Genomic DNA, 18,828 nt, shown 5'->3' on the forward strand with positions numbered 1-18,828 from the left:
TGTGTGTGTGTGTGTGTGTGTGTGTGCGCGTGTGCGTGCGCGTGTGTGTGTGTTCATATTTGTATATCCCGGTGGGGACCTAAACCTGAGTACACCAACACATGGTGACTCGTGTCACTGTGGGGACCAAAATTGAGGTCCTCATGGGCACAAAAGCTTATAAATTGTACAGAACAATATTTTTTTTAAATCTAAAAATGCAAAAAGTGTTCTATGATCTTTAGGTTTAGGGGTTGGGTTAGGGATAGGGGATAGAATATACAGTTTGTACAGTATAAAAACATTACGCCTATGGACTGTCCCCACGGAGATAGTCAACCAAAGCCTGTGTGTGTGTGTGCGCGTGCGTGCGTGCGTGCGTGCGTGTTGTGTTCCTCGTGATGTTTGCGATCGGTGCATTGATGATGTGTGTGTGTGTGTGTGTGTGTACAGTGTAAGATGCTGGAGATGCGTATGGAGCAGAAGTTGGTCTTCACAGAGTACGAGCAGATACCCAAGAAGCGTCTGAACGGCGAGTGCACCATCGCTCAGATGCCAGAGAACAGCGACAGGAACCGTTTCCAGGACGTCCTGCCCTACGACGACACGCGTGTGGAGCTGGTGCCCACCAAAGAGAACAACACGGGTTACATCAACGCCTCTCACATCAGGGTGAGAGACCAAAGCCCAGAATAAAGTCATCGTCCGTTGTCATGGTAACGTGACGTCTGTCGCTCTGTTCATCAGGTTACTGTCCGAGGTAAGGAATGGAGTTACATCGCCTCTCAGGGTCCGCTCTCCAACACCTGTCAAGATTTCTGGCAAATGGTTTGGGAACAAGGAGTGGCCATCATCGCCATGGTTACAGCAGAGGAGGTGATTTCAAATGAGATCTGGTTGCATCGCGTGACTGAAGTTGGCTTGTTTGTCTCACGTCGTGTTTTTAATGTGACCCGCAGGAAGGAGGTCGTGAGAAGAGTTTCCGCTACTGGCCTCGTCTGGGGTCTCGCCATAACACTGTTACATACGGACGGTTTAAGATCACCACGCGGTTCCGTACGGACTCGGGATGCTACGCCACAACGGGCCTGAAGATCAAACATCTTCTAACGGGGCAAGAGCGGACCGTCTGGCACCTGCAGTACACCGACTGGCCCGACCACGGCTGCCCGGAGGACTTTAAAGGATTTCTCTGTGAGTACAACACACATTAGCTGTGTCTGAAACCACTCGCTCGTTCACTCCCTACATAGCCAACGACATTTGAGTCCACTATATGGGGAGGAAGTGAGTGATTTTGGGACACTGACGTGCGTCTGACAGTGCTGTCGCAGACGTTCATCATTCACCTGTGTGGCTTTGTGGAGCGTTTTATACAAATACTCAAATTAATTTCCACATTTATGTGTCACGTTTATTCTGTTAGTTTCCAATAAAGAGAACAAAACAACGCTCACATTTATTTGCAGGCACGTTTAATTCAATTATTTATTAGATTTCAAATAAAACACAAGCGCTTATCTCATTCGTTTAATCTGGATATTCTTTCAAAGTGGAAATAACTGTCAACAAGAGCAAACACAAGTGTGTATAATCACACATTTGTGGCATGAACGGTCAGTGTCCTCCAGCGGATTCTAATCAAGCGGTCGTCTCGTGTTGTATCATGACACATAGTGAGTGAGCCAGTTTACATCGGATGTACACTCAAAATCAGAGTGCATTGTGGGGTAAAAAAGAGTGAACGAATGGAGGGTCACTCAGGTTTCGGACACCCGATGTAGTGCACTATATAGGAGATAGGGAGCGGTTTCAGACACAGCTAATATCTTGTGTTCATCAAAATACACTTAAATGCTTTGTTTCAGATTTTTCACTTTCTTTGTGTGTTTCTTCATTTTTCTGTTTAGTTTGTGTTTAAAATACGCTGGATATTGAATAAAATAGAAATTTTTATTACTTCTTACAGTGTTTGTATCTCATTCACCTCACGTGAGCCAGTTTTTATCTTTCTTTAAACATTTCTTAAGATTTATTTCCTAAATTTAAAGTCCCAGTGAAATTGAAAATGACAATTCTTATTTTTTCATGAAATATTGCAGCGTTTATTGTAAATAGTTGATCAATGTGGGTCATTTTCTTTTGAAAATTTGCGTGCCCTCTTTAGTTAAAATCTGAAAACGCACTTCCTTCCTGTAATGACTATCCATCTTAAATGACGTATGTTAGACAGCTTGGGCGGAGCATCCGCCAACTCCTCCCCTTCAACTGACAGTCTGCTACCAGTTCCATTTCAAAATGCAACGGCTGTTTTTACACATCCAATCAAATCGCAGAGAGACGAAAGCCACGCCCACTATTTTTCTGATTAGAAATTCAATTTCACTCGGAAATGCGTCAAAATACGGAAGTGAAACGATTGCAACTTCCGGTTCACGGGGACTTTAAAGATATTTCAGCCGATGTGTAATGTCGTCCGATCGGCCACTGTGATATAACGGTGTGTCAGTAGTTTGAACAGGTGTTCATTTGTGTTCTAGCGTACCTGGAGGAGATCCAGTCAGTGAGGAGACACACAAACAGCTCCGGCGATCCAAAGAACACAAATCTGCCGGTTCTGGTTCACTGTAGCGCTGGGGTGGGACGCACCGGTGTGGTCATTCTGTCTGAGATCATGATCGCCTGTCTGGAACATAATGAGGTACAGATGTCCTTAAAAAATGAGTTGAAGAATGTTTAGTGTATGTTGAAACTCCGAGAGCGTGTGAGAGGGACTGCAGCAATCTGATGTCTCCATGCTTCTCCTGACAGGATCAAGAAGTGCCGGCGGTTTTGAACCTGTTGCGACAGCAGCGTATGATGATGGTACAGACGCTCTCGCAGTACACCTTCGTTTACAAAGTCCTCATTCAGTTCCTGAAGAACTCGAGACTGATCTGAGTTCAGCGCTGGCCTGAACAGCCCTGTCTGAAGCGCTCATCCCGCCGGGAGGATCAGACTCTCCTCGGTCCGCTCGCAGTATTACTGAAGGTCGGGGACGTGAGCCGGGGCAAGTATGAAGGATTCTGCACGGCAGGCTCCATTTCACCAGTATTATGCACAGATTCTCCTGTGGGCTTTGACACGTGACTGCACGTGGCCGGCACTTTTATTTCGCTGTACATAGCAAAGCGCACTCCTGCTGCAGATCTGATGTCATATTTAAACACTGAACTGCGTTTGTTCTTTTCATCTGGAATCTTGTTACAGCGGAATGATTTTAGCATGAAGGACTGAAAACGCGTGTGAGATGGAAGTCTCGGGTGAATCTCACAAGTACCCTGTAAGATATTTCACGTGAAGTCTGTTTTTACCACCGTTGCTGTCATTTGGCATTGTGATAGTTTCATGACAAATTAAGAACATTTAAATTCACATGAATGGAATGAAGTTTGTTTATTCTTGTAGTTCGCTATTTTTAATGATTCTGCTAATCATCCTGTAATGCTTTTTTATTTAAACCTAAGTTTACTGCAATACACCGAATACCGACGTATAAATACTTGGATTATATAATTGCAATTTTTTCTGAGAAATGTGCCTGATTGTTATGGATATGATGTCACAATGCACAACATGTTGATGGTCTTACAGGCTTTGTCGTCTTTAAACAAAATATAATTTCATATTTCTTCTGTAAATGTGGCCCACATGATTGTGTGAGATTTGGCCTCTCGGTGCATCATGGGATGCGTAAGTGTTTGTGAGGAGCGTGAGAGTTTGTTGAAATGAAGGATCACATGCAGTGTTATGGGACATTGGTGAGGTTTGATTTTGATCTGTCAGCGTTAGAACGCAGCCAAAGAAAAGACTGTTTACCTTTAGCAACCTTTAAATCATTTAAAATATGATGTATTCAACTTTTATATGAAAGCTTTCAAATGTTTTCTACATGTAATCATCAGAAAGGCTTTCTTATTGCATTAGGGATATTTTTGTATTTCTTCATCTTCTGCCAGCGTTCTCAAACCTGACACCAAAGAGCGTCGCACAGTTTGTACAGTTAACAGTTCAATACCTTAAACATAAAAAATTCAACCTATCTGAAGTCTTAAAACACTGTGAAACTCCACACGTTCATCGAATGAAATGCAATTGTAGTTTGAAGGATTAGCTTGCGCCATAAAGAGTCGCGTAGGCCCCGTCTCATAATCTTTATATTAATACAAATAAAAGCTACATTCCACCAGGAGCTGTGCGTCATGATGCGCTCTGTAAAAGTTCTAATGGTGATTTAAAGTGCAAAGTGAAACCAAAATATACGAGTTGTTACCTCAACCCTACAGGTGAGTGTCATGAGATGTCTCGGTCATATTTCACTTGAAAATCAAGACAAAAAAAAACAAACTTAAGGGTGTGAAAAAATGAATTAAAATTGTTAAGTACAATTGTAAATACACATCATGGCAGTTTGATGCTGATTTTGTGAAATGTTACTGTATTACAGTATTGAGAACACATAAATGTGCAAAACATGTTCATTTTGCAAGCGAGTTATCACCCAAATATTGCTCTCTTTTCTATTCTCAATAGTGCCGGTGTTGGGTTGAATGTTAAAATAAATCTAAGATTGTTGTGTTTTTTGTGAAGGACAATCCTTTTGTTTCCTCTGATTTCTACACATGATGAAGTTTAATGGAAGGAAAACAGATGGTAGCCTTTAAAAGCACAATTGTCTTGACTACACCATACATTACTGTTAATGTACATTTTTACTTTTCACAGAAATGAAAACTGGACTTAACAGATCCTCCCCGAGATGCTTTTGTTCTTTCATGTAAATTAATAGAAAGTAGTGTTTATACTGCAGATTTGGAGTGTTATTCCTTTTTAAGCGAGTTAAGTTTGAGATTTAGGTTGATATGATGTGTTTTGGTTGTGTGGTGCGAGATGCCGGCGGCTGCAGTGTTTGTTAGCTGAAGATGTGCGGCTATCAGAAGAGCTAAATTATATCCCTTTGTAAACAACTATATTTTTCATTCAGAAAATAAATATTTTAAATGATTAAAGTACTGCATTGTTTCTTTTTGAGCAGCTTGTTTGCAAAAACAGTTATTTTCAAACATTGTTTTTTATTGTGCTAGCTGTATTTTTTTTTACCATATTAATATCTTTGGTTATTACTTAATCAAAACAACCCAACTGCAGCTTGATTTATTTTATTTGGAATGCACAATAAAAACATGAACATTTTTAAAAACAAGAGTTATCTGTTTTTGTAAATAAACTCTTTCTGCTTTTATACTGCTGTATATATGTTCCGTTGAAATGAATTGACAAACGTCCCTGTACCGTGGTATTAATGTAGAACAATTTAAAAATACTCATGATAATAATAGCTGTACTATGGTTTCCATCAAACACAAGTGTATTATTTTTGGTAGCAATTTTATAATTTTTATATTATAAAAATATAATATAACATTTTATATTTAGTTTATTATTTTGGATTAGAAACCGTACACGTAACTGAGTGTTCTTTTAAAAGCCTCAGAAGTGAGAAGTTCTTTCAAAAGATTTTTATGTGATTTAATTTCAACGTGTCTCCACAAGAGGGCGTAATGACTCCATGTGTCTCGTGACAGAGGTTCAGAGTGACTTACGCCGGCCCATATTCACAAAACATTTGATCTTAACACTAAGAGCTCTCCTAAACAGCAGTAAAGGTTTTTATTTAAGAGTTTACACTTAAAACCTCTTCACAACGCTGCTGAGAGCAACATTTACTAAGGAACAGAAAGAAATGTTAAGATAATGAAAAGGGCGGGGTTGACCTCGTTGCTATGGATGATGTCAGCAAGCTTGCTGACTATGACGACAGTGATTGGCTGAAAGAGGATGGGTCTCTGTCATTTAATCATAGGAATATTATAGAATGAGGTCTCATGCTGACATTTAAATTAAGATCTTAAAATAAAAATGTAGTCATATTAAAAATATATATTTTAATATATAATTATTGCCGTATTCAAATTAAGATAATAAAATATACACTAAGTTACTGATTCAACAAGTGAAGAGTTCTTTTACAAAAACAGATCATTCTATTTTGTTCTTCAAAATTCAAGTTTTTATTGTGCATTCCAGTTAATATCAATCAAACCGTTTGTTTTTTATTAAGAAACAATCACTTTAAAAAATAAAGCTAACCAATAGAATAAAAAAACACAAGAAACAACATGATTTTTGAATTATTTTTTAAAAGGAGTTATCTTTTGCAAATAAAATGTTCATATAAAGTGTAGCTAATTGTAAGCATTTTGGCTGTCTCATAAACAGTTAGCAGATATACGTAGTCTTTGTGGTTAAGCTCATTGTCATGAAATCTTTCTAAAATGTTTAGGTTTCTAGGCAGACTTCCGGTGTAAGTCATTTAAGGATTGTTGAGTTGGTCTCTCAGGAGTCCTCTTCACTGCTCCTAACGTCTCGCGGGTTTACGAGCTAGTTTTAGCGCTAACACGCTTTGTGAAATACTCTTGGCACAAACATTTAGGAGTCCTAAAATGTAAACTGATTTATTAAACTTTAAAAACCTTGACAGTCAAATTACAGGCTTGTTCGACTTTATGAGGCGCCGCAAGAACCGACAGGCGGATGACGTCACTTCTCTTTCTCTTAGTTAATGGCGGATTGCAAACAACTTTAGGTGCATACCGCCACCTACTGTACCAGAGTGTGTATTGTGACGTCACCTGCCTGAAGATTCTTGCGGTTCCGAAGTCGAACACACCGGTTATCGTAACGTGACTTGTAGATGCAGAAACTCTACGGGCCCAGAGGATAATGATGTTAATCAATCAATCAATCAATCAATCAATCAATCAATCAATCAATCAACCAACCAACCAGAAAGGGGGCGGAGCCACACAAATAGACAGCTTTATAAATGACAGATTGACTGCTGGTGTGTTTATTGTGGCTGTTTGTGATAATGGAGTTCTTGCGCGGTGTGATCGGCGCGCTTCTGTTCTTGGTCTCTTTATGTGACGCCTGGAGAGAGTTGAAGCTCCGTCAGAGTCCCGGAAGCATGCTACAGAAACCGGCCTCTCTCTGGAACCCTTTGCAGATGTCTTCTCCGTATCCCTCTCCTCCAGCCTCCGACTCCGCAGGACTCCCACAAGATATTCTGGGAGTTCAATCCAAACAGCTGTTAGAGGGTCTCGTGAATCCGCTGGTCTGGAGGTTTCCTGTGGTTCCTGAGATCCAGACTGAGGTGGCAGTGGGCTTCGAGCAGAGACAGCCCGTGACACCCAGCACTGTTGCCGTTCTGTGAGGCGAGAGCGCCGTGCTCGTCGAGGTCAAGCAGGATTTGTTTGGTAACGGTCAGTTGATCCGGCCGTCCGGTCTCTCGCTGGGCGGGTGTCCTGTGATCGGAGAAGACTTCGCTTCGAAGGTGTTGATCTTTGAGCATGAGCTCCAGGACTGCGGCAGCGTGTTGATGGTGAGTTCTCTGTGAACTTTACTAGCAGATGTTTGTCATTTCATTAACTTAAAGTCCCAGTGAAATTAAAATGGCTTATTTTTGCAATACTGCAGCGTTTACAGTAAACTGCTTATATATGTGGGTTATTTTTCTCTTTAAAATTCATGTTGCCTCATAACCTTCAGTTAAAATCTGAAAATGCACTTCCTTCCTGTAGTAACTATACATCTCAAATGACATAAATTAGACGGCTTGGCCTGAGCATCCGTTAACTCCTCCCCTTCCACTGTCAAGGTTTTTGCATAGTCTGAAACTTTCATATGCGTTTTTCGTATTTTGCGCTGGTTTGTACGGTGTCTCTGAATTGTCAAAACGCCTTTCAAAATCCTTGATACGGAAGCGAAAAACGCAGAAAATCGAACCCAGTCCGAATTTACGACGGATCGGAGGCAGCGTAAATGTGATTGACACAACCTGAGGTCGTATTCATTTTTTTAACGTACGAAAATTTCAGATGCAAATTTTAGATATGGGCTTCAGTCTACAGCCAGTTTTATTTCAAAATGAATGCAACAGCTGTTTTTACACATCCAATCAATTCGCAGTGAAAAACGCAAGCCACGGCCACTAATTCTCTTTTGAAATTCCTTTTCACTCAGAAATGCGTCAGAATACGGAAGTAAAAACGGTTGCGATCGCGGTTACACCCGGAAATGCGTCAGAATACGGAAGTAACAGAATATCGACTGAGAAAAATAGCGGGTGGGTTTCTTTGCGATCTGATTGGCTGTATAAAAACTGCCTAGATGGCACAGGTACATCTGTAAGATGTCTGCTAAAGATCAGGAGAACATCTGTGTAAAAACATCTAATAAACATCTTAGAAAGAGCTGTTGTACAGCCACTCTAAATCCTACACATCTTAGACATCATCTAGATCTGACAGCAGATGTCTCAGATGTAGGGCAAACCACATCTGCCAGATGACTTTCAGATGAAAATGCAGACATCAAATGGATGTCTGCCAGATGTGCGTGTGCTATCAGGGTGGAGTTGCATTTTGACATGAAACCAGCAGCAGACTGACGGTTGAAGGGGAGGAGTTAACGGCCCTGCACAAGCGGTCTAACTGACGTCGTCTGATACAGAGAGCCACTAGAGGGCGGAAGTGCATTTTCACTTCGATTAAAGATTATGATTCTACATGAATTTTAAGTGAATGGCCCACACTGATAAGCCATTTTTAACAAACACTGCAATTTTCTATGAAATTGGCATTTTTGTTTTTAATTTCACCGGGACTTTAAATATGTTTTCAGATGACCGAAGATGAGCTGGTCTACACGTTTGTGCTCCGCTACACCCCTGAGCCGCTCACGGGCACATCTATAAACCGAGCTGAAGGAGCGGTCGTTGGCATTCAATGTCATTATCAAAGGTCATGACTTTTTGCTTTTTCGCACATTAACCCTGTGGTTGGCTGTTTAACCAGAGTTTTGTAAACTTTAAGACTAACTGGCTTTTATTTGAACATGCAGGAAACATGATGTGAGCAGTAACGTCTTGATGCCGACATGGGCTCCTTACGCCTCCACGCGGGTTGGCCAAGAACTTCTGCCGTTCTCCTTGAAGCTCATGACGGGTCAGTGGCGGTCTCTTAAACTAACTTTACTCTCAGCATGTGGCTGTTATTGTAGTTTTCCTTCTGTTTTCAGATGACTGGATGTATCAGAGGCCATCAAACCTTTACTATCTGGGTGATTTCATTAACATCGAGGCGTCTGTGATGGTTTATAATCACGGTCCTCTGCGGGTGTTTGTGGACGGCTGTGTGGCCAGTCAGACGCCTGACGTGAGGGTTCCGCCGACGTACTCTTTGATTGAGAATAATGGGTAGGGTTTCTTCACGTCACCGGTCTGTGGATGTTCTCGTGGCCGGGTGAAGTTGTGCTGTAATAGTTTGTGTGTTTTAGGTGCTTTGTGGATGCCAGGAACACTGGCTCCAGGTCTGGGTTTCTTCCTCAGTCTCGCAGTGATGTGCTTCAGTTTCAGCTGGAGGCGTTTATGTTCCAGCAGGGAGACCGTCCATCTGTAAGAGTGCCACGTCCTGTGAATGCCATCATGGTCTGATTTGTTTGACACTTTCTTGCTCTCTCAGATTTACATCACGTGTGTCCTGAGAGCCACTCTTGCCACAGTGCCCTCTGATGCCCCACACAAGTCTTGTTCTTTCTCTGGCGACAGGTCAGTTTCTGCTGTACTCTCCTGTGAACGTGGGTTTCTAAAGCTGTTCTTGACTGCACATGCGCACTCGACTGATGAGATCGGTTTTATACGCGAGACTCTAGGACAGTGGTCACCAACCCTGCTCCTGGAGATCGACCGTCCTGAAGATTTCGGCTCTAACCCCAATCAAACACACCTGAACTATCTAATCAAGGTGTTCAGGTTTGCTTGATAATTACAGACCGGTGTGCTGAAGCAGGGTTGGAGCTGCAGTCTGCAGGATGGTCGATCTCCAGGAGCAGGGTTGGTGACCACTGCTCTAGGAGTTTGACCATTTTCTGTTTGTAGGTGGCTTTCTGCTGATGGAAACGATCAAGTTTGTGGATGTTGCGACTCGACGTGCGGCCTGGAGACGACCTATACAGGTAGGTTTATTTAGTCTCTGCCTATTTGAAGGATTGCGGTCAACTTGAGTTTTGTGTTCCAGGTGTTCAGTGGGAAGGTCAGGTGTCCCTCAGTCCCTTCGTGGTTCAGGAACGACGGAAGCTTGGTTTTCAATAAAACAAGTTTTTTTTTATTTCTGTGGCTGGTTCTGTCATTTCATACACAAGAATCTCACTTTCAGCTGCTTGTGACAATCCGTGCACTTACTAAACTGAAATTACCCACAACGCACTGCGAGAGGATGCAGTTGAGTGACACTATACTGCATTAATATTATTTATACCACAGGGCTGTCGAATGCTTCAATCTGATTGGTTGACAAGCGTTCTATGGGTATGCATTAACTTTCAGTAAATGCCCACCCATGAAGGTGTTCCAGGTCTGCTGACCTCATTACAGTTCCATGTCACTTCGCCAAGTTTAAACCACAGAAAGGTTCCTGTAGCCTACAGGCCATCACCGCACACAAGCACCTGCTCTTCATCGACCTTTATCATGTCAAACTTGACTGTTAATGGAAATGTGTGCAGTTTCAATAATCATTTCAAAAGCAAGAAATACATATACTGAAATCAAATAAACTAGAAAAACAAAATGCATCAACACTGATAGCCTACTAGTTCGTTTTCCTTCATGCTGATGAATGTTTTGATTGACCTACTCTTTCAAAAGTTTTTTACTGAAGTTGGGTGAATGAATTTATTCTCACTAGCTTGTTTGTCACATTACTGCAAACACGCAGGTATGCACGCTATATCTCGCTCTCGCACCAAATGGCTCAAGCTTCCAAGTCAGCTCGCTTTAACGGAAATGAGATGCGCAAGAAAGTAGTCGTGTCAACTGCATTTTAAAGACGATAACATGACAAACATTGAACAATGTCTTGTGGAATAATTGACTCCGGTCCGTTCAATTATTGAAAAGCTAATGCTGCTTCGCGTCATGGCTGCATTCCCTGATGGCGCACATCTATTTGAGGTCTGCGATTTCATCTGGCAGATGCCGTTTTCTCATTTGCTTTACATCTCGGAGACGTCATATAGACCTCTGTAAGATGTTCATGATTTAGAATGGCTGTACAACAGCTCTTAGATGTTTTTACACTGCAGTCGTCTTACAGATGTACCTGTGTTATCTGGGTTACCACCTCGGCGTGTGCATTAACTTTCGAATAATTGAACGGCCCGTCGTCAACTATTCCTTACATAAGTGATGCTTAACAAACTGAATTGTACAGTAAACAGTACGGGGTGGTTTCCTAGACTAAAATAAATGTAAGGGCTGTCCAAACTGAAAACCACTTTCACTGACATATCTTTAAATGCATCAGTGCCTGTGTGTTGCACACAAGTAATGTTTTTAGTAAGGCATGTTTGTTAAAACTACTTAAATTTTCTAATTAAACTAAAGCCTGGTCCTGGTTAAAGATGATCCATCATTAAAGATGATTAAATATAGTGCAAGTAGGCAAACTGGGACACATCTGGCACCCTCATGGTTGTAAATCTGTATGCGAGTCTTTCGAGGAACACAAGATATTTGGAGAAATGTCTCAGTTGTTTTGTATTCATACAATGGAAGTCAATGGGGTTCAGTGTTTCATTAGCAACATTCTTCAAAATATCTTTTGTGTTCTGAAGAAACTCATACAGACTTGACCTGAGGACGAATAAAGGACTGTTCCACAGGTGCATTGATATTGTGTTATTAAACAAAAATGAAAACCTGTATAAAACCCTTAATAGTTCTGTCCTTTATTCATTTATTAGATTTTATTTATTAGAATGATCTTGCTTGGTCTATAAACACCATGCACAGTGCTGTGTTTTACCTTTCTGTGTTTTTCTCCTAAAGCTGCTTTGGAACAATGCACATCGTGAAAAGCACTATATAAATAAAATTGAATTGAATTAAAGCTTATTTGGGTTTGACGGTTTAAAATCTAGTATTCTTAAAACGGAATAGGAATTTAAATGTGAATGAGTCACTTTTGCTGCGTTGCACACAGCCGATGACCTTTGAAACCCCAAATGTTTAACGCCTTAATGGAAATGAAAGACAAATGGCTTTGCCTTTTCTCTTGAATGTTAATCTGTTTCTGGCTAAAAACCTGCCGTAACAGTTGCTGGGCTTTCTTTTGTTTTAATCACAGATGTGTTGGGTGTGTATGGAGACACACCCCAGATATCTGTCTGGTTTCACCCTTGAAGGAATTTGGAGTTTCTGTTGAATCCCGCAGAGCGCTGATCCCAAGAGCCGTTTCTCTCTCTAGTCTCAATAACTTTGATGCTGGTGTGTGTTTGATGTCAGTTTATTGAATAATAACAATCATTAGTTAAACACAGACACAGTTTCATTATTTTAAGGTTGTTTTAATGTCATTGCTGAAGCCCAGCGTCGCTCAGTGCAGGATTGGACAGAATCTTCTCCTCCTCCGTCATCAGCTCAGACTCCATCATTTTTTTTTATGTTGGTCACTTTTGCCACATTGACCTTGACCTCCGTGGCCGTGTCCATGTCCGTGCTCTTGACCCTTTCCCTTTCCTTTTCCTTGACCCTTGCCCTTTCCCTTCTTCCCCTGTTAAGAAGAAGCAGTAAGATTAAAATGGGCAGCGGACTCCTTGCTAAGCTCCACCTTAAAACTATTACCGACCAATCGTCATATCAGACGAGCTTTCACTAGTAACAGCAGACAGGTGGGCGGGGCTTAGCGAAGGCTCTAATTGCAGATTTACACGTTGTTTTTATACATCATTCTCACCTTTACTCCTTCATCTCCGGAGCACTGTAAGGAAATATTACAGTATATCATTAGTCAAATAGAAACTTTCTAATTAAAAACTACTAAAAACAAAAACGTTATTATGGCCCTTATTATTAATAAGTGTCAAACAGGACTGAGAGTGCAATGGCATCCTGAACAGCATGCAGGATCAAAATATTTCATAGGCCTATACAAACATACTAAATATACAAGTGTTGTGTGTAGGGTTGTGTAGTAAATGAAGATGCGATGATACCTCTGATCCAGAGTCAGAATCGTCTTGGGTGCAGGGCTGTTTACAAATCAGTAAATCAAAAGAATTATTGTCCTGTTTCAATGCTCGTTTTAATTTAGGACATATTTAAATGTCATTTATTTAATCTGCACGTATTCATTCATATGTCTTTTTGTGATCTTTTGTGAATTTTACCTTTTGGTGTTCTGTAGAAGATATCAAGAAATGAAAAGAAAATCAATTGAATTGGTTGTAAATGGTAGACACAATAAATATAATATATACATTGAATAAAAATATCTTTACAGTCAAACATCACCTACCCTGTTCACAGCTCATACTGAGAGATCAGATGTGTCAGCACAGAAAAAAACTGCACAAAAAACATAAGCAGATTGTTCATTTCTATTATATATCTCGACTGTACACTTTCATCCGGTGCATTTTTAATTCGGTTTAATTTATTAGTATCTACATCAACAAGCACACCAAGAAATACATTTCTTCTTTAAGGTTCAATCTGTTTTCTTTTTAGTTAGCCCGTATCATTTCTTTGACCTGAGAGCAATAGCACGATCAGTCGTTAAGATGTGAAATATTTCTTACCTCGTGTCTTGTCTTGCTCCTCACTGTGAAAACGATGTTTTCATGCCTGTATTTATACATTAGGTCCTCCCTCAGGTGACGGCACACACATACCTGCCCGTCCACACCCTACACTGGATAATCAGGCGAGCATTTAAGGTGAGGTTGTGCGTGCGTGCGTGCGTGCGTGCGTGCGTCTACATTAAAACAGCAGCTACACACACTAAACACTGCTGTCTGAACAACTGCGTGAGTCTTTATTGAGTGCATTATTGGCAGATGCTCTAAACAACATGAAGTCACAGTGACGTACAAAACGAACTAAAATACTTCTCCTGCAAACAAATGACACAGAACATCAGTAAAGGTTTAAGTGCGCTGTAGATGTGCTCTGTGAATGGAGATGGAATTGTATCGTTGATGTTATCTGGATGGTGGAACGCCCAAAATATTTTGGCAGGTAAACAGAAACAGACATCATAATTATGGCCTTGTGTTTCCACAGTTAAAAAAACCTGAAAGTCGACAAAAATCTTACAAGGAAATTATTCTTCACCGAAGTTCAACAACCAGACAATGAGTTTTAAAGTTTGACAGAGTCATTTAACAGAAGACCTCAAGGAAATTATTTTTCCCACTTGAAGATGTGGAGAAATGTTTAAGTTTAATACGTAAAACCACAAAGAATTTTTTACCTTCCCTGTGTGTGTGTGTGTGTGTGTGTGTGCGTGCGTGCGTGCGTGCGTGCGTGCATTAAACTTCATGGTGGATTCAGGTCTTTATTGAATAAACTTTTTGATCACATATGCATTTATGTCATTTAAAATGTTGTCATTACCTTATGTGACATTTTTTTGGAATGTTTGTGTGCAGGGAAACATTTGAAGAGTTTGGTTCCAAAATGAAATAACTCCGTTTTTAAAATAGATCAAAAATCATGTTTTTTTATTATGTTAACATGTTTTAATTGTGTAAGCTGTATTTTTTGTTATTATTGCTTAAATGAAAACAAACCAACTGCAGTTTGATTTATATTAATACGCCCTGTGCACAAGTGTAACGAAGAACTTCCGCTGTCGCCAGAAGTCAGGATGTCACAGTTTCCGGTTTGCACGCGCACTGCAAAATGTCAGTGTTCACAAGATGTCTTCAAGATCTGCCAAAATAAGCATTAACGATGTACACTGAAGCAAGCGGGACAAAGGATTCAAGCTCTATACAGTATATCGAGTTATAAGCTCGTCGCAAAAGCTCACCGGCGCCATCTTGTGCAACTAGCCCATTAAAAAGGTGGTAAACTAATCTGTCCATTCTGAGAAGTACGTTTCAAAAGAAAACAACAGGAAGAGAATTCTTTGTTATGTAGAGAGAGACAGGAGCTCAATGGTGTTGGGTGTAATCCAGTCAGTGTCCTGTGAGCTACACCCATAAAAACACATCTTCACTTTAACAGACGTGAACCACAAATAACAGCACACGAAAACAAAAACTGTTACAGTATAGACAAGAGGCTCCACCCTGATGGAAAACACACTCGTTTCTATGACAAAATTAGACAAAAACATCCACAAATAGCCTACTTGATATTGTCAAACATCGTAAATGATGCAAACGCGCGTGCTTGTTGGAAAGAAGGCTTACAAATGAGATCTCAAATGTTTCTCCAAACAGTATCAAGGCCAGTGGAAACCCAAGACCTCACATCTCACATGTGTCTCAAACTGTGCTTAGATCGTTAAAGTCTGCAGTTCAATACTTGTTTATGTTTGAATGCAAACAGAATTAAATTAAATGAAACCTGAAGAGTGAATGTAAATTGACTCTGTGTTAATTATTAGTGAGAGGAACAAACAGAATGCTTGTTTTTTTGAAAACACAAAGCATCATGGGCGTATCGCTGAGTGTGGAATAACTCGCTTACACTTTCTAAAGGGTGTATGAATTCTTCACCATCACTCGTGTGTAATAGAAGTCATCAGATCATGGCATATTAGTCACCCAACGGTTCATATTAACGCGTATCTGAAAACTATGTGAACCTGCGCTTACTTGGATTAATATGCGTTCATGATTTTGTGAAAACACAAAGCCAGGAGAATATTAGACACGACACAGCAAATGATTTCATTGTGCTCGACTGAATCAGCCTGCTCAAGGGGAATCAAGCGAATCTAACAAACACATGCCCGAGTCATGTTCCATCTGAAAATCAGCAGGGAAAATCCCTTTTGCATAATGAACATTTTTGGGGAGCATTAAGATGTTTTTAATTGTGTTGTCATTACATTTAATAGGCCGATTATCAAAAGACTTTTGGATTTTGTAGTAAAATATGACCCAGATTTATCTGATCAGTTACATGAGCTTATCTGCTCTCATGACATCACTTTTGTTTAATTGTGACATCACTTGTCAATTGTGAAAGCTCTGGCTGTCCAGGACCCAATACACACACATTTGTTTGGATATTTTTGTGAGGACTTTCCATGGATGTCTATTGTTTTTGAAGTAATGGTATTTTCTATTCCCTACCCCTAACCAATCCCTCTCTCTCTCTAACACACACACGCACGCGCACAGGGCCACCGGCCCTTCCTCTGTTGGTTGGTGGTGCCCTAGGCAAGATTTTAGATTGCGCCCCTACTATACAAAATAAAAAATGAAAATATATGAAAATTAACTTTTTTTAAGCAAAATTGACATTTATTTTTATATAACATGAATTGTGATTAACATTAATCGGAAGTAAATAAATAACAACTACAAAAGATGTTTTTAATTACTAATAACGCTGAAAATAAAATAAAACTTTCTCAACAATACTGTCATGGAAAATTAGAGCTCATAGAACGAATATTTGATTATTATTATTATTTAGATAAAGGTCAATGAGAAAGTTTTTTTTTTACATTTTGTAAATCTCTGCACAAATGTTGTAGGGACACAAATAAAAGCTTATTGTTTTGTTTTGTATTTTCTTAAATAAATGGCAAAGCAGTCAAAAACAGCAGCACTCAGTGTTAAATGGTTGCAAATAAGCAAGCTGCTCCGAGTGGGATTCGAACTTAAAACAGGCAGCACTTTTCCACCATCGCGCCGAATCGTTCTCGTTGCTAATCGTTCCACTCCGTGCCGATCCATGCCAGCCGGTTTCTTTTTCCACCGCAGAGCTGAGAAGTGATAACGGACATTTTTAGAATTGTGCCTCGGTAACACAAGAGACTGAGCTATAACGGCTCTGCGCGCATTCATTAGCACGATCGAGAACAGTCTGTAATCGTGTCGTGTCGAACCAGGCTCACGTGGAAACATAACTGTAACCGTTTCAGACTGTGCTCAGAACGATTCGGTGCGATGGTGGAAAAGCTTTAACCACGAGGCCACAGAATGGCATACGTCAAGGGGGCATTTCTTGAACTCCCGGATGCTGGTCTCCGTTTCACATGGATAATTAATGCGTTAAGATGATCAATCATAGTTAATCATAATCGCGTCATGATGCAATAAGCTGTTCACATGTTGCGCTCTCGTCTGACGTCCCTCTGGTCATTTTGCGCCCTAGGCAACTAACTGCCTGTGTCACCTCTGCCACGGGCCGGCCCTGCGCGCGCACAGTCGCGCGCACACACACTGAAGAATCTGGTTTATCAACATGAATAAGAGTGAAAGTGCAGCTGTAATTCTTTAAACACACGAAACACATAATACTCCAGTAAACACATCCCATGATCACACGAGTCTGCACATCAGATCAACAGTAAACCTCATGCTTATTATAAGCTCTGGGCTTTTCTACATTATTTTGTGTGCATTTATTTTAAGCTTTTAAAATATCTTAAAAACCCGTTGTACAGCATATTCACTCTGTCATTTTAAGAGTTTGATCCACGCCTGACAAAACACACAGTACTTTTGTTTGTTCTAGTTTTCTAACCGTTGTTTAATGTCTTTTCAACCATTGTTAAATGTTTACATTTGCCTTAAGATAATACAAAACAAAGTAAAACATTACCAAAGATAAACAACAGAAAACCATAAAAAGTCTTTACCTGCCATCTATCACAGACAGAACTCATGAATTTCATGGCGTGTGGCTGTGTCAGTAATGTGTTTAATGCTGTTGCAATGAGTATTGAATGTATTCCTGTAACCTTAGTCTCATTTTTTTGGTTTCATAGCAAATAATCCTGCAAAACAGTATGTGAAACTCAGTGTAATATGAACCTTTAGAGAAAGCAGAAAGCCTCTGTGATGTTCTGCTAACAGAAGCATGGTTTAGTGGACATAACCGCTCGGGTTAATTTCCCCCTCGAGCAGCAGGTGTGGCTGATGTGATGAATGTTTCAGGTGTGGCCACTAAAGACAGAGAGATGAAGATTTATAGAACAGAATCGTCTCTGTCAGCGCATACATTACATATCTGTGCTGAGTGACCAGAGGCCTGTATCTTTGTGTTGTATTACGTCCAATAGCCTATTTCTACGAATCGTTATAAATTCACTTTTGTGCCTGAAGCGATACGTTTATGTAACAAATTGTAGCTGATATTTTTTCCCCTTTGTTTTGTATGTTAATATGTATTGTACTGTAGTGTTAAATGTTGGTTGTGTATGTGAAGCACCAGGACAGTTTGAATTAAATTTCCGCAAGGGGATTAATAAAGCTCTATACTAAACTATGTTGTGAAGTTCATGTTCGTAAAACTAGGGTAATACAAAAAGTAATTTCTGCAACAAAAAAAGACACCCGTGTGACCTCATACATCCACAAAAATCACCTTACAAAAGTCACTAACTGGGCAATTCCAGCATTGTGGATGTGACATAAAAACGCTCAGAGACAATATACTGAACCATCTGTTTATTTTTTACTAAACCCTTGTAGTTGAAACATCAGAAAAATATTGGTCTATGCACACGTTTTTTTTATATATATAAAAAAGGGAAATAAACATGCGTTATGGACGTGACAAAAAAAGGACACGGTTTTTGGGAGATGACAAACTTTGTAGGATTTCTGTGAATTAAAATGCACAAACCAGAAGCAATAATACCAACAAATGGAGAAGAGACGTCTCTGCATAGAACAAAAAATTGTTACTTGATTTTCATGTGCCCGTTTATGAGGAATTTG

General features: G+C 40.1%; 1 protein-coding gene, 1 long non-coding RNA gene and 1 pseudogene across 7 annotated transcripts in view; 2 read left to right on the forward strand and 1 right to left on the reverse strand.

Moving 5' to 3' along the window:
- The window catches only part of ptpn21 (protein tyrosine phosphatase non-receptor type 21), a 20,499-nt gene extending 15,303 nt beyond the window's left edge, over window positions 1-5,196 (forward strand). For all 4 annotated transcript variants that reach the window (XM_057344871.1, XM_057344872.1, XM_057344873.1 and 1 more), the window contains 5 exons: window positions 433-651; window positions 727-855; window positions 939-1,173; window positions 2,520-2,680; window positions 2,791-5,196. In XM_057344871.1, the coding sequence (XP_057200854.1) occupies window positions 433-651; window positions 727-855; window positions 939-1,173; window positions 2,520-2,680; window positions 2,791-2,919 (873 nt within the window). In that variant the 3' untranslated portion in view covers window positions 2,920-5,196. The remainder of the gene's footprint in view (window positions 1-432; window positions 652-726; window positions 856-938; window positions 1,174-2,519; window positions 2,681-2,790) is intronic.
- Window positions 5,197-6,631: 1,435 nt separating this feature from the next.
- On the forward strand, window positions 6,632-10,243 carry LOC130560836 (zona pellucida sperm-binding protein 3-like; annotated as a pseudogene).
- Window positions 10,244-12,406: 2,163 nt separating this feature from the next.
- Window positions 12,407-13,806, reverse strand: LOC130560848 (uncharacterized). 3 transcript variants are annotated; one of them, XR_008963752.1, is made up of 5 exons: window positions 13,717-13,731; window positions 13,434-13,483; window positions 13,132-13,316; window positions 12,873-12,896; window positions 12,407-12,689 (listed from the first exon to the last, which is right to left on the reverse strand). It is a non-coding gene; the product is annotated as an uncharacterized LOC130560848 (long non-coding RNA). The 3 variants fall into 3 exon arrangements; XR_008963751.1 differs by having other exon boundaries at window positions 13,132-13,483; window positions 13,717-13,806; XR_008963750.1 differs by lacking the exon at window positions 13,717-13,731 and having other exon boundaries at window positions 13,132-13,502.
- Between the last annotated feature and the right edge of the window lie 5,022 nt (window positions 13,807-18,828).

The sequence above is a fragment of the Triplophysa rosa genome, linkage group LG10, assembly GCF_024868665.1.
Source record: "Triplophysa rosa linkage group LG10, Trosa_1v2, whole genome shotgun sequence".
NCBI classification, from domain to species: domain Eukaryota; kingdom Metazoa; phylum Chordata; class Actinopteri; order Cypriniformes; family Nemacheilidae; genus Triplophysa; species Triplophysa rosa.